General features: G+C 36.6%; 1 protein-coding gene across 4 annotated transcripts in view; it reads left to right on the top strand.

The window, feature by feature from the left end:
• Positions 1-575: 575 nt before the first annotated feature.
• L3MBTL1 (L3MBTL histone methyl-lysine binding protein 1) overlaps positions 576-16,912 on the top strand; it is a 37,666-nt gene continuing 21,329 nt past the window's right edge. For 3 of the 4 annotated variants that reach the window (XM_039323645.1, XM_039323642.1, XM_039323646.1), the window contains exons 1-4: positions 576-616; positions 12,265-12,407; positions 13,857-14,080; positions 15,089-15,233. In XM_039323645.1, coding sequence (XP_039179579.1) covers positions 12,272-12,407; positions 13,857-14,080; positions 15,089-15,233 — 505 coding nt within the window. In that variant the 5' untranslated portion in view covers positions 576-616; positions 12,265-12,271. Of the gene's footprint in view, positions 617-12,195; positions 12,408-13,856; positions 14,081-15,088; positions 15,234-16,912 lie in introns of those variants that run through there. The other variant, XM_039323644.1, reaches the window with a different exon arrangement.

Genomic DNA, 16,912 nt, shown 5'->3' with positions numbered 1-16,912 from the left:
GTGCATCCCCCCCCCAAGGGAAGAAGGCTTCCATGGACAGAAGAAAGACCACAATAAGATACCTTGAGGCAACGACTTCAATTTGGAGGATGGAATTCAAAAGCTTAGTTGAGAAGGGGGGGAAAAAAATCAGGATCTTGCCAGTTCTTGGGTTTATTCATCAGCAGCATTCGTATTTCATTCTTTCCTCTCTGTCTTTCTCTCTCCTTTCCCTGAGCAGGAAAAAAAATATATTACCGTCGGGAAGATTTATTAAAAATCGTAAACATATTCAAATCGGCCTGTGTTTTATTTTAGCGATGCTCTGTATGAAGGAAAAGGAAAACATGGAAGCACCCCCTCCCGGCAGAGAGATTCTGTTATGCAGCCAAACGGGAAAATATAAGGGTTGTTGTTTTAATCATATGTTTATATAAATATGGGGTTTGCAGTGCGTATAATATTGTACGTCTACTTCTCCCCCCCCCCCGCTGGATATTAAATATGCTTCGCTTGTCAATTTCATCGCCCTGTGCATTTCTGCAGGGAAACAGCCCCGCCCCCTCTGCGCGCAGGCGCGGCCAGCCTTAGGTTCCCGCAGGCTCAGCATTCAGTGACCACAGGCTGATTATTGTAGGTAAGGAATCAGATAAGAAAGTAATTTATAAACCTCTTTAAATCATCAAAATGCAGCTGAGAAAGGTTCTGCTCCCCTGCTCTGCAGACCTTTGCTCTCCTTTGCATGCTGTGCATTCATTTAAAATTGTGCCTGCTTGCTTTCGCAAGTAGATGTGCCAGCGTTTGGGTTTTTTTTTTTTCCGCCGTGATGACCACACATCCACACATTCCTTTCAGTTGTATGTTTTGACAGTGAACGTTGCAATTAAAAAAAAAAAAAGCAAGTCGGGAGAGAGGATTAGGTAAGGGAGAGAAAGAAGGCGGGGGATGGAATCCAAACAGTTGGTCCCTGGAATTTCGCTCGGGAAATGCAAAATCCCAAGCTCTTTTTATGTGTATATATATATTCTTGAAGTTTCCATGTTGTTTGGAGGTGGGGGAGAGGAATTTGAAGCCCCCTTTCCATAAACAGATGACATGCAAGAGTTGGAACGAAGCGATGCAGGAAAGAAAAAGAGAGATGGGGGGAGATAGTAGCAGAGATGTATACAATCATCTTGCAACGGAGGAGGGAAAGAAAGGAGATCGTTTTCACAAACTTTCTCCTTCGGCTAATTTAACGTTCTTTCCTCTCTTCAGATAAAGGGAATATCTGGTAGAACAACAGAATAAAAATAGAGGATTCCGCCATTTTGATGTTTTTTAAAAAGTAAGGATTTTGTGGTTTGACGGATTTATAGTAGTCTCCTTATTACGGGCGGCCAGAACTCACGCTGTATCAGTGTCTGTGCGTGTGCAGCGAAATGGAAAAAAAAAAAAAAAAGGCAGCCTCTTCCCCATCTGTTATTCAGGATTTTGATTCTGGTGCGTTATAAAGATGCTCAGAATAACTCTATGTAGCCCAATATTTTGTTATGGTTTAATACAAATAGTTGTAATAGGATGTCACTTGGGATAATAAGGGGTAGGCTTGATTAGAAGTCTCTGTCCAAGTTTTGTTTTCCTATGTGTTTGCTTTTGGAAATGTATGTGCTTGTACTGTACTTCTTTCCAGCAGATGGATCCATTATGTTGTGCAATTTTAAGCCACTTGACTCCATCCTCCATCCCTTTCCTTTTATAACCTGTCTCCCTAATATATCCCTTTATGGTGGGCTAAGGAAGGAAATGAGTCAGGATTTACCATAAAATGCTAAAATATGTTGTACCAGAAACATTGATGCTGATGGTTTGAATGGTAAAACAGTATGCTTGTTTTTCAGATAGAAAAAGTCAAGTACACAGGCATCCCTTTGTATGAAATAAAAAGGATTTGTTGCTTGCAGCATTGGCACTTTTTAATTTCTATTCCAAAAATCCATCTCAGATTTTGGTATTCTTTTTTACAACACAATACTAATTATATAACTTTTAAGTTTAGAACATAATGTATATAATTGTTAGAAAGCTTTTTGGAAACTGAAAACTAATTAAATATATTGTTTTTATACTTAGAAAAATAATTACAGAACAATTCAAAATTAATTTGATGATGTTATAGTTTTGAACTTGATGAGAATGTGATGAGGACATTAGTATCCAGTTTACACAAAACAAAAGTTTAAGTTTTTTAAAATCCCCAATCAATAGAAATAAGAATATGTTTTGCTCCAACTGTAATACTTTCATTTTTGTCACTTCTCTATGCATAAGCTAAGAAATGAAATGCTCATTGTTTAATAACTGGGAATTATGTGTTAAATTATATAACACAAGTATATAAATCACAAACCTAAGTATAGTGCTCAATTGGGTCATTTTAGTGCAGTGATATTTAAATATACTTTATGTGCATAACCATCAGTCAAGGGAAATAGTGTAAATATGACATAGATTATGAGATTAATAATGTATCTACAAAGTCCACTGATAGACGTGTCTTCAGAGATCTGGGGTGGAGGGTTCAAAAAAAAATGAAAAGGGGGGCCACGATTGCACAGTTTTGGATACTACTTGTCTTTTTAAACCTTCCCCTAGGGCAGGGATAGGCAACCTCGTCTCTTTTATGACTCGTGGACTTCAACTCCCAGAATTCCTGAGTCAGCTACTCTAGGGATACCCCTGCAAGAGAATTTTAATGGACATTAACTGTTGCAACTATTTTTAAAAAGTATCTTAGGTTGGGAGTTTTTTTCTCCACAGATTTTTTTTAAAAACAATTGGGTTTCTATATGGATAGTGATGATTATACTTATTATACAGTGAAAAAAATGCAGTTATGTATTATTTCACGCCAAACTTTTTCAGTATTTTGGAAAAGAGATTTCTGTATGCCTTTTAAGGTGATTCTAGCTGAAGATAAAACTAATATTCTTATTTTTTGGCTTCCTTTCAGTCTTTTGATAATTTGAATTTATTACCTGTCATATATTATACCATACAATATAAACAGAATTCTCTTTTGCAAGGCATTATGAATCAAATATAGAGCAGAAATTAATAGACCAAGACTCAATCCACATTTTGCACTTTGCCATTGTAAATATAATATAGAACTGTATTTTTCTAACTTTTCAGACTTCTGGTAAAATTCTCATGTGTAGCATGCAGTGTTCCACTTTTTTATTAGATAGTGGGGGGAGGGTTCCTGTGAACGTCCTGTGTTTTATCATACAATCATTTTTATGCGCCATTCCTGGCTTTCCACACTCTAATTAAATTCCTAAGGAAGTCATGAAGAATCTGCTGTTAGGTTTTTTTTTCTAGCTTGGGCAGTCATAGAGTCTTCAGAATGACCAAAAGATGTGCCATATTTACCAACATGTTAAACTAAAAACAACATCAAGAGAACTGAAAAGGAATTCTCAAGATTCTTGAGAATAAGGTAGAAAGCAGAAGTTTCTTTTGCAAGAGAAAAATCTGAAAATTTGCAAGATAGATTATGTTATAGCCTTAGGCTGCATGAGATTTGATCTGGTTGTGTTAAAATTGAACTGGTTTGATTTTGTGAACTGATAAAAACCAGATAGGCATTCAATGCTGATTATTTTACATATTCAGAAATCTGACATAATAAGGAAAAGAACCCTTGAGCATATACAGAGGAACATGGCTTTCTCTAATTACTGAGGATCTAGTACAACCAAGTCTCACACCTCTGGAATTGGAAATTAAAAGCTTCAAGATCAGAGGATGTGACTTCCAAGCAGATGGGAACCCAGATGGATGAGAATTAGGTGGGGGAAGCATCCGGATTCAATGTTCATTCTACTAAAATGTGATTCAAGAAGGATATGAAGAAAGAGAAGCAACACTATATTTTTAGAATTATGAGAAAGCATGTGTTGTATTTTTAAAAAGTACTTTTCGATATTCTGGTTATACAGAAAATCTTATAATTCTGCAGGTGTCATTGTTCCATTACAATTAATGTGTGTGTCCCTTTTTCATCAACAGTATTATATGGGGACTCTTGTGATTTTGAATTACAGTTGTTTTTAATACATAATAATTGGATTACACAAGATTTGTTTTACATTTGTGTACTGAGTTGCAGATAGATGCAGAATTTGAGTTCAACTTTCTGATCTTCTCTAAAACATTTGAAAGCTCCCATGACTAGAATCAGTCTTTCTCAACTGTTCTCTGCCCATCCTTGGGTTGGCAGAAAACCACAGAAACATGAAATTTGCTATTCCTAATTCCAAACCTTTCTCCGCTCTTTTGCCTCTATTTCAAGTCTTGGTGTCACCTGACTTAACTATAAAATAATGTGTTCTAAACTTAAAATTTAGTAATTTAAAAAGATAGTACTTTAAAAGATAATACTTTAAATTGTACCCTGAAGGGCAATTTAAACCTGCCTCATTTATGGACTGGGGACAAGATGAAAACAATGTTAGAATAACTTGCAGAAAAAATGTTATTAGAGTACAGTGGTATCGTAAGTAAGTGAAAATGGAAAAAGCACCACAATCTTACCTTGAAACAGAGAGAAGGTGGATTTGATGGTTGCCGTATCTGAAAATGATGTACAGAATATATTTATTTACTAGGATAGAGTGGACATTCAAGAAAGTCTACAAGACTTGTAGAGTGAATTGTGTAGAAGAAGCATGTTGGATTCACATAATCATTATGAGGTTTAACAAAGAAGGAGCTCCAAAGCTTGTAAAGCATCCAGACTTGTCACTCAGAAGTCATTGCAAAAGTAAACTGACATAACTAATTAGTTATCTGTAATAATAATATAAATCACAGGATTTTAGTAAAGCATTTTAGTAGAGAATAGAAAAAAGGATAATTCATAATACTTGTTTTAATTTTTAGAGAAGTATTAAAAATGCAAAAGATCAGTAATTTGCAATGAACATTTAGAGAGAGGAATTGTAAAGGTCACAGTGCCAATGTTATTGCTTGAAAGTGAATCTTGGTGTAATCAGCAGCACAGCTTTGCTTTTAAATAAATAGATTTAAGATGTAGAATGTAAATTTCAAACCGTTAAATTGATATGAAAAATGGGGGGGGGGAATCTTTCATTTCAAAGAATGTTTTTAAAAGAATGCTTCAGTTGTGATTTCTTGGAACCCCACATATAGTGTTAAATGATACACATGGTATGGAATAAGAGTAATGATTAGAATAACAGCACTTCAGCAGCAGTCCTAGCTGTCTAAATATGGGATAGAGGTAGTCCTCAACTTACGACTAGTTGCTTAGAAACCCTTCAGAGTTACAACAAACCCCCCAAAAGGTACTTGTGATCCAGATTCAAAGTTCTGATGGCTGCTCCTCTCACATGGTCACATGATTGCATTTTGGGTACTCAGCAGCCAGCCCACATTTACTGCTGTTTGTAGCATTCTGCAGTCAGGGATTTTGTTTATTACTTTTTTTTTTTTTTTGCTGGAAACTAGCATTTACTTCTGGTTTCCAGCAAAAAGGGTCCACTGGCTAAAATGGATTCTCATAATGACCATGGGGATACACTTTACAACCACCATAAAGAAAGAAATTAGTCAATGATTTCATGGCATTGTTAAGCAGGTCATAATATGGCCTGCTTAATAACCAGCATGACTTAGGATCATAATTCTGGGCTCAAGTATGGTCCTAAGTCAAGGACTACCGATGGAGTACTTCCATTATTACAGGTAGAACAGCAATTAACATTCTTCACCATCCATAACACATTGCATAGTCCCCAGGATTAGGCACTTTGCTTGCATAAAACCCATGTGAAGCAACTTATCTGGGGCAGAGGATCCTTTGAGCACTTCTTCTAATTTTTATAATAAAAAACCTACAGCAGCAATAAATGATGTGCTGCCATTTATGACAGCCAATATGCAATACTGCCCCAATTTAAGAAGGACAGGGGTATGAACATTTTCAGTGAGAATCAAACTCCAGGGACCTGGGCAGATGTCTGGGGCAAATTAGCTGGACTTTATTATTTATTTTACAAGAGGTAAATCAGAGGACAAAAATAAAAACAAAGCAAGAACAAATATGAAACAAAACAACTTTACATTTCATATCTCTGGTTTGAAATATCATTGCATTTCTACAAACGTGAGTTTTTAGGGAATGAGGAGAATATTTAATATTTATTTGTGTATGTGTTGACTTGCAATTTTTGTTGTTTTCTTGATGGGATAGTTCTGGATAGTTCTTTTGCCCTGAAATAGTCTTAAACCAGGCACACGTAGCCTATACTGTAATCACTATTCCTCTGCTGGAATTAGACATTGTCAGAAGAAGACAAAAAGATAATATAGATTTCCATAGCATTTATAAATATCAGCGAAATGTAGCTGCATATTTAGAAATTTCTAAATATGCAACTACAATTCAATTTCTACTTGAGCTATGGTTGGCACTTCACACTAAGCCAAGTAGTATATATGATGGGATTGCTTCTACTGTAGCATGCTGTGTGAACTCAGCTATTTATGATTTATTGATTAAATAGGGCTTGGTAGGACATATGAATCCAGTTAGTGTAAAGAAGACAATTATCTTTATGCTTGCTTTATCTATTCCTAACAATTAATGGAACAACTTCAAAGCATGTTCTCTCCTCCCCCTATGTTCCGGACAGTCCTTCACCTAGGACTGTTCTGTGTATAAAGTAGGACATAATATTAAATATGCAGAACTCCTGTTGTGGGAATTGTCTAGAATTGCTACAGCTTCACACTCGGTGTGCCTGGCACTTTACTAAAGGGTAATGAGCTGATTATGTGCTGCTGTGCCCTATGGCAGAATAGTGCTACCCAAAATGCTATCTCATAAATATATTGAGAGCAAATGAATAATTTTCCTTTTTATTTACTACAGTGCATTGATTTCAAGGGAAAAGGTGACATGGAGAGTTGTTTAAAGTAGGCAAGACAAAACATTTCTTTTTTAAAAATAGAATTTTCTAGATCTTAATATTAAGACATTCATGATAGGCATACAAATTGTAATTTTTAAAATAGATTATGTTCAGCTTCCCTTTTTATCCAAGCTGCTAGTTTTTAGCTCTCTGTTCAGATGGCAGTAACCTCATAAGGAATCAACCTGACAGTGTAATGTTAAGCAGACAATATATCCTAATGATTTTAGTGGAATTTATTTCCACATAAATACATCTAGAATTGCACCCGGAGTTGTGTGCAGGCCAATTCTTGCAAAAACAAAGGCAGAAGAGATCTCAGAAATACTATAAAAATGGTTTTTTGGGCCCAGTACATTCAAGCAGTATAATATTTTGGGATAATTGATTTTTATGAAACAAGTTTGAGAATCAGGTTTCACTATATGTGTATATAAAAAAACCCAGAACAAACTATAGCCTAAGGGAACCAAGGTAAATATGAAAGTTATGCCTCTATTCCTGGCCTTGTCTGTGTGTCAAAGATGTCCATGAGTAATGGAGAATTTCTCTCCACAGAAAGTGTTCAAATGCCATGCAAAGAAGATTGGGATGGTGAGGTAGAAGAGTTTTGACAGAACTGTAATTCATATCCTGTAGTGTGTTGTGAGGCTGACATACTCCATAATTTGTACAGAAAAATACAGAATCTTAGATTTAGCACACAGTAAACAGAAATTAAAATCTGAATGGAATATTCCTGGTCAGACAGGTCATTTTTTCCTTGAAATTGAAGGATCATTTGTTTCAGGGTGTATGCATTACTTCAGTTTCTTAGAGATTCCAAACTTTTTTGAAAGGCATATCCCTGTTCCTTATCCAGACTCTTCATGTAGCTTCTCTGGAGGTATATGCCTCAAGCACTAAAACTCATATCCTTATATTCTCCATAAAGGGGTAGGTTAATGCCATTCTATATGTATACGACTAAGGGCTCATCCACACAACCCTCAAGTACAGTATGTATTTCCTTTCCATCCTCAAGATGAAGGAAAACATTGGTCTGAAAACACCCACAATCTTCCTCATACCACCTCTCTGGAACAAAGCTGATAGTCACTGTCCTTGTGTGAGGGAGGTAGTTGCTGCTGCTGCTGCTTGTATGGGGGCTGCTGTGGCTTTGGGATGAATTGCTGCTGTTGTCCCTTGCAGAGCTTCATTGGCACAGTTCCCACCATTTTGTCTGTACATACTGGTGGACGCCAGGCTAGAATCCAGTATTTTTCCTTGCCAGTTAGCCATCCTATAAGAAATCTTTGGCAACAGAAAGAGAGCCTTCTCAGCTGTTGCCCCCTCCATTTGGAATATTCTCTGGGGGTGAGGCAGACCCCCACTCTCCTGGCCTTTCAGGAAGGCTTGAAAACATGGCTCTACTATCTTGTTTGGGGCTTGCAGAGGAGCATGCAATTGTGGGGCTGGTTACCACCCTGAAGACCCTCTCCCGTCTTTTAATTAACTTTTAATATTGAATTTTAGCCATCTTTGCCTCTTTTAAAATTTCATGTATGGTTTTTAAGTTTTAATATTTTATCTGTATGCCTCCCAGAATCCCTCTGTGAGGGAAATGGCTGGTTTCTAAATTTGATAAATAAATAAAATAAGCAGATTGTGGTGAATAAAATTTTGCCAGGTTGGGAATTCTCCCAGTAGTAGGGAAGTTGGTGCTTCCCTATGTGTCTATGAGTGTCTATGAGTGTCATAGACACTCATACTTTTAGTATGAGTGTCTATGAAGATTCTTAGTCATCCAGATCATGGTTGTCCCAAAGGTGCTTCTTCAAAAGGCAACTGGACTTTGTTTTTCCTTGAAAAGTTTTGCTTCTCATCCAAGAAGCTTCTCCAGTTCTTTTAGTATGAGCTGCCAAAGCAGCAGTAGCCTTGGAGGCATAGAAAGCCACAGCTGGATGGCAGGGACCGACTTGCAGACTTTTCCAATGGAAAATACCACTTTCCTGCCAGATCATCCTTGTTGAAGCACCTTCAGCCTATTGTAGTGATATAGTGTCTACAAACAGAGAACTGTGTATCTCAAAGCCTGGGCAAAGAGGCTGAGTGGATGAAGTCAAAGGAGATCTCTTGTGGATGTATCGAGTGACTGAGCTTGTTTGCTAAGAAAGAACACTTTATTCATGATAAGTCATTTTATTGTTTTGGTGATAATTTAGATAGTTAACTTTATGTAATGGTTTCTTGTTAGCCATTTTGAGTGCCCTATGATGCAATATGAATCATATAAATAATTATTCCCAATTTGTTATGGAAGCACAATATAATTTATTGATTGGCTTGTTTGTTTCAACCACTTGTATACCATCAAATCTACAAGGAACATTGGTGGTTGCAGTCATAAATCAACTTTTAAAACATTAACGCTAAATAATAATCAACAAAACCAATTAAAATGTTTAGAGTAAACAAGATTAGCCAATATAAAATCAATATAGTAAATATCAACTAATATAACTTTGAGGGAGCAAATATTGACACAATATCTTCTTAGAAAACGTCTATGTAGAACAGCAAGGAATGAAGAATACAAGTGACAGTTATAACACTTTACTAAACTGAATCCACTCCATGGCAGTCTTCTTTCATCTTGACTAAATTTGGAACAGTCAAAATATCTATTTGGAAATGTATCGGATGTTGTATATTAATTAAATCAGTTTGATAAATGCAACAGATTTCTCAGGATCTAGATCCTACTAACAGATGGGTGTATAACACAGCATGAACCTCTTTATATCAAAATAGCCGCTTTTATGAGGCTCCTGCAAAGAGGTTCATTGAGTGATACGTATACCTACTAAAGCAGTTGATATGACACCCACATAAAGAAAGGCTTGGTCCCTGCTTCTGAGAAATTTAGAAACCTCAGAATAGGTACTGGGTCATTTTATGTTTCATGCAGAGACCATAGAATAACCATGATTTAAGAGGTGTTAATAATAATGATTGTAGCATTGTTAAATCCAGATGTCATGTTGCATTTGTAGTCAGGGCACTACAGGGAGTCTGGTTCTGTTTACATTTCTAAAATCAAATGCTCTTAATTAAAGTCAGGCAATTTCAGCTCTGCACACAGATGCAAAGCAGTTTGTTGCCTCTGAGTTAAGAGATGGTTTAGGCTAGTTTGTATTTATAGACTTGTCTTTTCAGATAGTTTGTATGATGAGAATCCAAATCAATGTCAAAAACAAACTAGAGAAACTATACAATGTAGTTTTAAAGGAGGTGACGTGATAAGTTTGTAACTGTTGTAAAGAAGATCAGAAGTTGCTTTTCAAAGTATTTTTTCTTTTGTTCTTTTTTCTATTCTTTTCTTCTTTTTCTGAATATTTTATATTCATCTTTTATTAAAGGAAAAATCTCTTAATAAAATTATATTTAAAACCGCCAAAGGGAATACCAACATCAGCAGAACATAAATTAATTATAGGAAAAATTTAAAAAACCTATAATATTGATGATCATTTGTTATGATTTATTCTTTGTGTGTTCCGGAGTCCAAAAGTATTATTTCATTTATTTCAATTTATAACCTGTTGCTCTGTCCATTGGACAAGTTATCAATGGAGCTTTTGTCCTAAATGTTAGGAAACCTGTTATTTACTTCTTTCCAACTGAGTCTAATTTACAAAAACAAATAGGGATAAGAAAAAAAATTACAAAAGAAAAAAAATTACAAAAAAGAAATAGGGTAAGAAATTGGAATGGGGGAGTGTGTAAAAAAATAAGTACTTACAGATCTTTTTGTTTAAAAATTCTGTGCTACAAGTTACTTAAAATAGGTTGCCAACAGGTGAGTTGAACTTTCCATAACATCCAGAGATTTCTCCAGAGAGTGTTTTTAGTCCTTTCATCTAGGACTCTTCCCTTCAACCCAGCCCTAGGAAAGAGCAGTATTTGAATCTTGTACCAAAGCTGAGCAATACAGAATTTAACCAACCTTGTGCCAGTCCTGAAACACAAAAGATGAGTATTCCTGCAGTTTTGCACAGAGACAACATTTTAATGAGAAATTTCCTTGGCAAACGAAGCCAAATCTCTAAATATAAAAGTGGAATTTATTGAAGAAAATGAAAAACAAGGGAGGGCAACTGCCACATGAAGTGATTTCCAAATCAGTACAATTATTCTAGCTAAAGTCATTATTTATTACCTCTTTAAATAAAGTGTTTGATTAGCACATAATCAAAGTGAAGAAAGGATAGCAGGAGAGAGAACAGCTGGGCCGTCTGCCTGAACATTTTTCTGTTTTCAGAACTATGCTCAAATGGAACAGAATATAAAACAGAAGTGAAAGGCAGTGTTTTTGAAGAGACTCATTGTTGCTTTGCCCTGTCATGGAAAATCTCTGATGTGCTATGTCTTAATCAGATATTAAGTGGTAATTAAACCTTCTTAATGAGCCTTGCTGGAATGATAAAGACACAATCTAGTTTTCTTTAGGTAGCTAAAAAGATAAGGAGCTTGCAAGAATTCAGAATAGTTACAGACAGACAATATAGTAAATTGTGAGCTCCCAGTTCAGTAGATTATGAGAAATTAGAAATAATAAGCAACTATATATTAACACTGCAATAGCAACAAAAGTTTTCATCAGTTGTACCATTGAGTAAATGGGAGAAGCGCTTGGAAAAATAAAACCAGCATTGCATCTATTTAAGTCTCTCTGGAAGAGAGAAATGGAGTCAATTTCTCAGAAGCTTCAACAGCAGTCTTGTTGCACTGAAAAAATAAGAGTTGTCACATTCAGTAATTTATGCATACATATAAAGAGAGTTTATGATAGGAGTGAGCAAAGTGGTGCTCCTAGAGTGCCCCCACCCCCAATTTTATTTATGCTTTTTTATTTTAGATGCTTAAAAATAGGAGAAAGTTGACATGCTACAAAGTTCCAGGCTTCAGCCTCATTTCCAAGTATGGCTTTATAGGCATTCACAGAAAACAAAACTAGTGGGTGGGCTGAAGCCTAATTTTTTATTTAAAAGTAGGCTCATCTGTCCAGGAGAGACAAAACTAAGGTGAAGGAATGATGTGCAACTAGAAGGGATAGTGAAGCACCCCTCCCCTCCCCCTCAATTATCTATTTTGTAATAGAGAAGTTCTCTGTTGTCTATCCTAGCTTGAAATTCTGGGATCTGCAGTCTTAATAAAATGGAGGTCACAAAATTAGAGAAGGCTGGCATAAGGTATGTACTAATTCTCCTGTGGTTTCATGGGATCTATACTTGCTGATTCCAATTATATCCTGTGTGTTTAGGTAAGTGATGGATGGGCGAGCAGAGATGGAGGTGATAAGAAGCACAAAAGGAAATGCAACTGGGGAGGTCAGTGTTCATTTGGTGACCAGTGAAAATACTGTGCAAAATGCCCACTTACCAGCAACTACCTTCATCATACCAGGTGAGTGCTCAAATGCTGAAGGTTGTTACTTTTCTGCCTCTAGTACTTTTGGAGTTCCTTTTTTCCATTTTTATGCCTATAGTGTCAGATCATATACACAGCTAAGTCAATTTTCCTCATTGAGTTGATTCTATATTTTTCAAGTTGATCATACATTAATAAAAAGATATTTCTAGAAAACTGTAAGATGTTGCAACAATGTATTTTGCTTGAATGTTGATGTTTTTCACATAACCCCAGGTATATGAGCACATAAAGTACAGAGAATTAATGCACTCACAAACTGCAAATACATGTTAAACAATGGGTACCATAATTACACCAAAAATATTTTACTATTATTATTTACAATTATAGGCTACGATCTAAGGCATTTCAGCATTCATGTTATTTTATCATTATATTACAAATATTTACTTTTGAAGCTAAAGATCCCCTATTTACTATAACATTCGTAGGAGAAGGAAGTATGTTGCAGTTATATATCTTGATTTTAAACAACATCTGCAGACACGTTGGATTACAACTTCCATCTATTCTATCTATCACAAATCATGAGGTTATACTCTAGGACAGTGATAGGGCTCAGTGTGTCAAAAATTCGGAAAATGCCTAACTTGACTCTACTGTCACCCCACTCCAGACAAAAGAGAAACAGTTTATAACAAAAAAGCTGCTTGGGATAATGAGATAGGCAGCATAAAAATTTAATAAATTAAAAAAACTTACATAATTATAAATATTTCTCTATTTGTCTCTCAGAAAAAAACTGCCTATCCAAGGCAGTTTTGGGTTCACAAGATGTGGAACTTCCGAGAATGCTCTTGTGTAGCCTTGTAGCCTCTGAAAAGAGCAGAAAAGCATACCCCATTCTTGCTCGATTTTTAGAAGCTCCAGAGCCGCATGAGGTCAGAGACCTTTCACACAACTTCCAGAGAGTCTGGAGGTCACTGAGAGCATGCCACATTCTTTTGTGCCTCCAGAGTGTCCAAAAATCACACAAGAACTTCCTGTGCTTTTTGGAGAGTGCAGAGGCCATACAAGAACGTGGTATGCTCTCATGATATCAGAACACACTGGAATTGGCAAAGAGAAAATATTCAAGGAAAATCATTTCTATTGGGGAGGGAGGGGGCTTTAAGGGATAAAAGCTTCCAACCTCCCCAAAATGCCAAACAGCAGGCAAAAGTGTTGTCCTCACTGCAGGAAGACTCTGTAGCCAAAATGGAATGCTGGGGATTATTCAAGCTACATATTTGCAGCTCACTGATTTTCTACTACTTGTAAAGCTTAGGAATTTTCCACTTTCTTTCATATTCCCTTTCAGCACTCAACTATATCTGGATTATATTGCTCTGTAATAAAATTGGGTGACCTTTACTCAAAGGTAATTATTTGCCTGTATGTATATCAGCATGTTTATTCTATGTTGCTTTTTTTCTTCATAAGCAACCACAACTACTATAAACCTTCCAGTGAACACCTTAGAAATCCAGCGATTCCCCCGAGAAGCCCAGAAAAATATGGGGACTGAGAGGCCAAGAGAGGGTGTGGGGAATGAGCCCATCACAGCAACAGTCATCCCTCAGATCAGCGGAGTGCAGCTTTGCAACACCATCCGGGATCTGGAATGGAAAGATGGGATTGCCACTCTCCCTGGGAGCAACCTAAGGGTAAATCAATGAAGACTCTTTTTTTTGTTCTCAGGTGTGTATGGGCAAATTTCAGGAGTAGGACTTGACTGATATATAGTGTACAGGTTAGTCTTATGAATAGCCACTTACCAAACATTCAGAGTGATGACAGATACCTCCCCCCAAAGCTACTTATAACCCAATTTTGAACTTACAGAGGCTGACTATGCACACACACACCTGCAATCACATTTTGGGTGCTTGGCAACTATCTTATTTTTATGGCTGGTTGCATCTCCCCACAGTCACATGAATGCAATTTTTGACTTTTTTTTACAATTTCTGGTGTTTACTTCCGGTTTCTGACAAAAAAATGCCTATTGGATAAAATGGATTTGCTTAATGACTACTGCACAGAAGAAGTCATAAAATGACTAATTTAGTGACTGCAACAATTTAAGTTCTGGGCTCAATTATGTTCATAAGTCAAGGTCTATCCATATTAGGCCTTTCAGTAGCACACAAAAAGGGAAAACATGATGAGAATCTGGGTTTGGCATTCAGAGTGTTGCTGAAGAATGACACTTGTTTCTAGGTACCCTCAATAGCATTTATATGCTTAAATAAAACTGCAATTCCAACTTAAGATTGATTATTTAATTGAGATCTAGAATCTATCCTTGAACATTTTAAAAAGGAATTTAGGCCAGCCTCTTAAATACAGTATACCTAGTGATCATCCATTACAACATTCTTTTACTAAATCTATAATCTTGCAAGTATCCCCATTGTTCCTGAACACCTGATGTCATGCATATTAGCATATCCTATGAACATACCCAAAGCATGCATTGACTCAGCTGCTGTTTTGCAGTCCAGCTTACTTTACAAAGTTTCTCTGAAGGTAAACCAAGATGATTCTAGGTATGTTTTCCTACACTCAGTGAAAGAAGAGCAGTTTATTTTCACTCCATCACAATATTGTCATGCCCCAAATTTTCTACTTGTTCCTCCATTAACTTTTTCTTTCATCTTGTATTAACACAGTTTCGAATAAATGAATATGGGACAGTGAAAGTAGTTAGTGCTGACAAACCTTCACCTGCAGAGTCCCTACAAGAGTGTCAGCCAGAAAGAAATGGGGATGATGGAGGGGTACTTATCTGCAAGGGCAATCCCATCAAGACTCCAGGTGAGGATTTGAAGGGTGGGAAGCATACAAACCTTTATATACCATATTTTTCTATCTATAAGACACACCATTGTATAAGATACTCTGGCAGGTGGGTTTCTCCGCCGAACAGCTGAGCTGACAAATCTGGAAGTTCGGCCGGCCAACGATCTTGCCTCCCCCCTTCCGTTAGTGGCAAGCCCACAGGGGCTTGACACCTGCACCAGGCAGCATGGCAACTCACACAGGCATGCCCTGGGCTGTGGAGGTTACCATTATTTTTCCGTTTATAAGATGCTGCACTTGTATAAGACACACCTGATTTTTGAAGAGGGTGTTTGCAGGAAAAAATAGCGTCTTATACATGGAAAAATATGGTAATTTCCACAAGAGTAGGTTCTACTAAACCATGGCAATGTGAAGCATGTTAAAAGCTATATATAACTAATTGCTCTTAATACCTCATGCATTTCATAGATGTCCTGATTTCCTGGGAAGTGTGAATCCTCTAGTTATAATTCCTCAAGCACTCTTTTCCTCTAATCCTGATCATTCTGTGTTATCCAGGATAACATGTGTTTGTGCATCATTTAGTTCTTTCCAGTCCCAAAGGAATGTTGCAAATAAATTTTGTATAGGTCACAGATAACCTAACCATCATTTTATTGGTCAGCAGGGTTACTCTCTGAAAAACAAAGAAAAATGTACCAAACTGATATGGCAGGAGAGGATTAACTTTAAAAGTAGTTTGGATTCAGCAAGGGGTTGCAAAGAAAAATAAATCCATAAAAATATGGCTAATGTAAAAATGTTAGGAAAGAGGTCCCAAAGATGCTTTTTCACGAGGCAACTGGACTTTCTTGTTTTTCTCTGAAGACGTTTTGCTTCTCATCCAAGAAGCTTCTTCGGTCTGGAAAGATTTATACTCCTGCAGATAGCTGTTCATTTGCACTCTTTTAGCAAGTCATTAAAGCTACCTGGAGACTTATCTGTGTCTTCAGGGTCAAAGCTGAAGAAGCTTCTTGGATGAGAAGCGAAACATCTTCAAAGAAAAACAAGAAAGTCCAGTTGCCTCGTGAAAAAGCATCTTTGGGATAACTATGACCTGGATGACTGAGAATCTTCATAGACAGTTAGGAAAGAGACAATCAGTAACTTAGAATGCTGCTAATTGCTTTATTTTCAAGGCCACTCCTTCATCCCTCATAGTCAAGTTGGAGCTGCTATTAAAAGAGTTGGACAGTATTCCAGAATCCATAATATTTCTATTTTGTCTATGTGATAATCTTTATAACTATTAATCATAAGCCCACATATTTTTTTATCTGCTTGAGGCTTCGCCAGACCTTGTACAAAATGCAAAGGGATGAATTTCAGAATGGATGATTCCAGGGACCATTTGTGGAGAGGAATTTTAGAATTTTCAGTGATAAAATTAATTCCTTAAACCTTTGCAAAGTGTAAGGTGTCATTCTGAAACTTAAAGCCCCACAAGCAAGGAAAAATGTAAAAGAGATGTTCCAAATGTTGAGCTTCTGCTACTCTGATCATGGTCTGAGTTGTGAAAGATAGGTTGTTACCTTTTCATTTTGCACCCTTGGCCTAAAATATGACTGAGTAATTGGCACACAGAACATACCCGGAGCTCAGCCTACTGGATTGTCATTCTGCAATTTAGCCTGACCCAGAAAATGTTCTCA

This window comes from Crotalus tigris, unplaced genomic scaffold (assembly GCF_016545835.1).
Source record: "Crotalus tigris isolate CLP2741 ecotype Arizona unplaced genomic scaffold, ASM1654583v1 scf7180000024281.4978605, whole genome shotgun sequence".
NCBI classification, from domain to species: domain Eukaryota; kingdom Metazoa; phylum Chordata; class Lepidosauria; order Squamata; family Viperidae; genus Crotalus; species Crotalus tigris.
The sequence above is the reverse complement of the archived record's forward strand: the minus strand, read 5'-3'. Positions and strand labels throughout refer to the sequence as shown.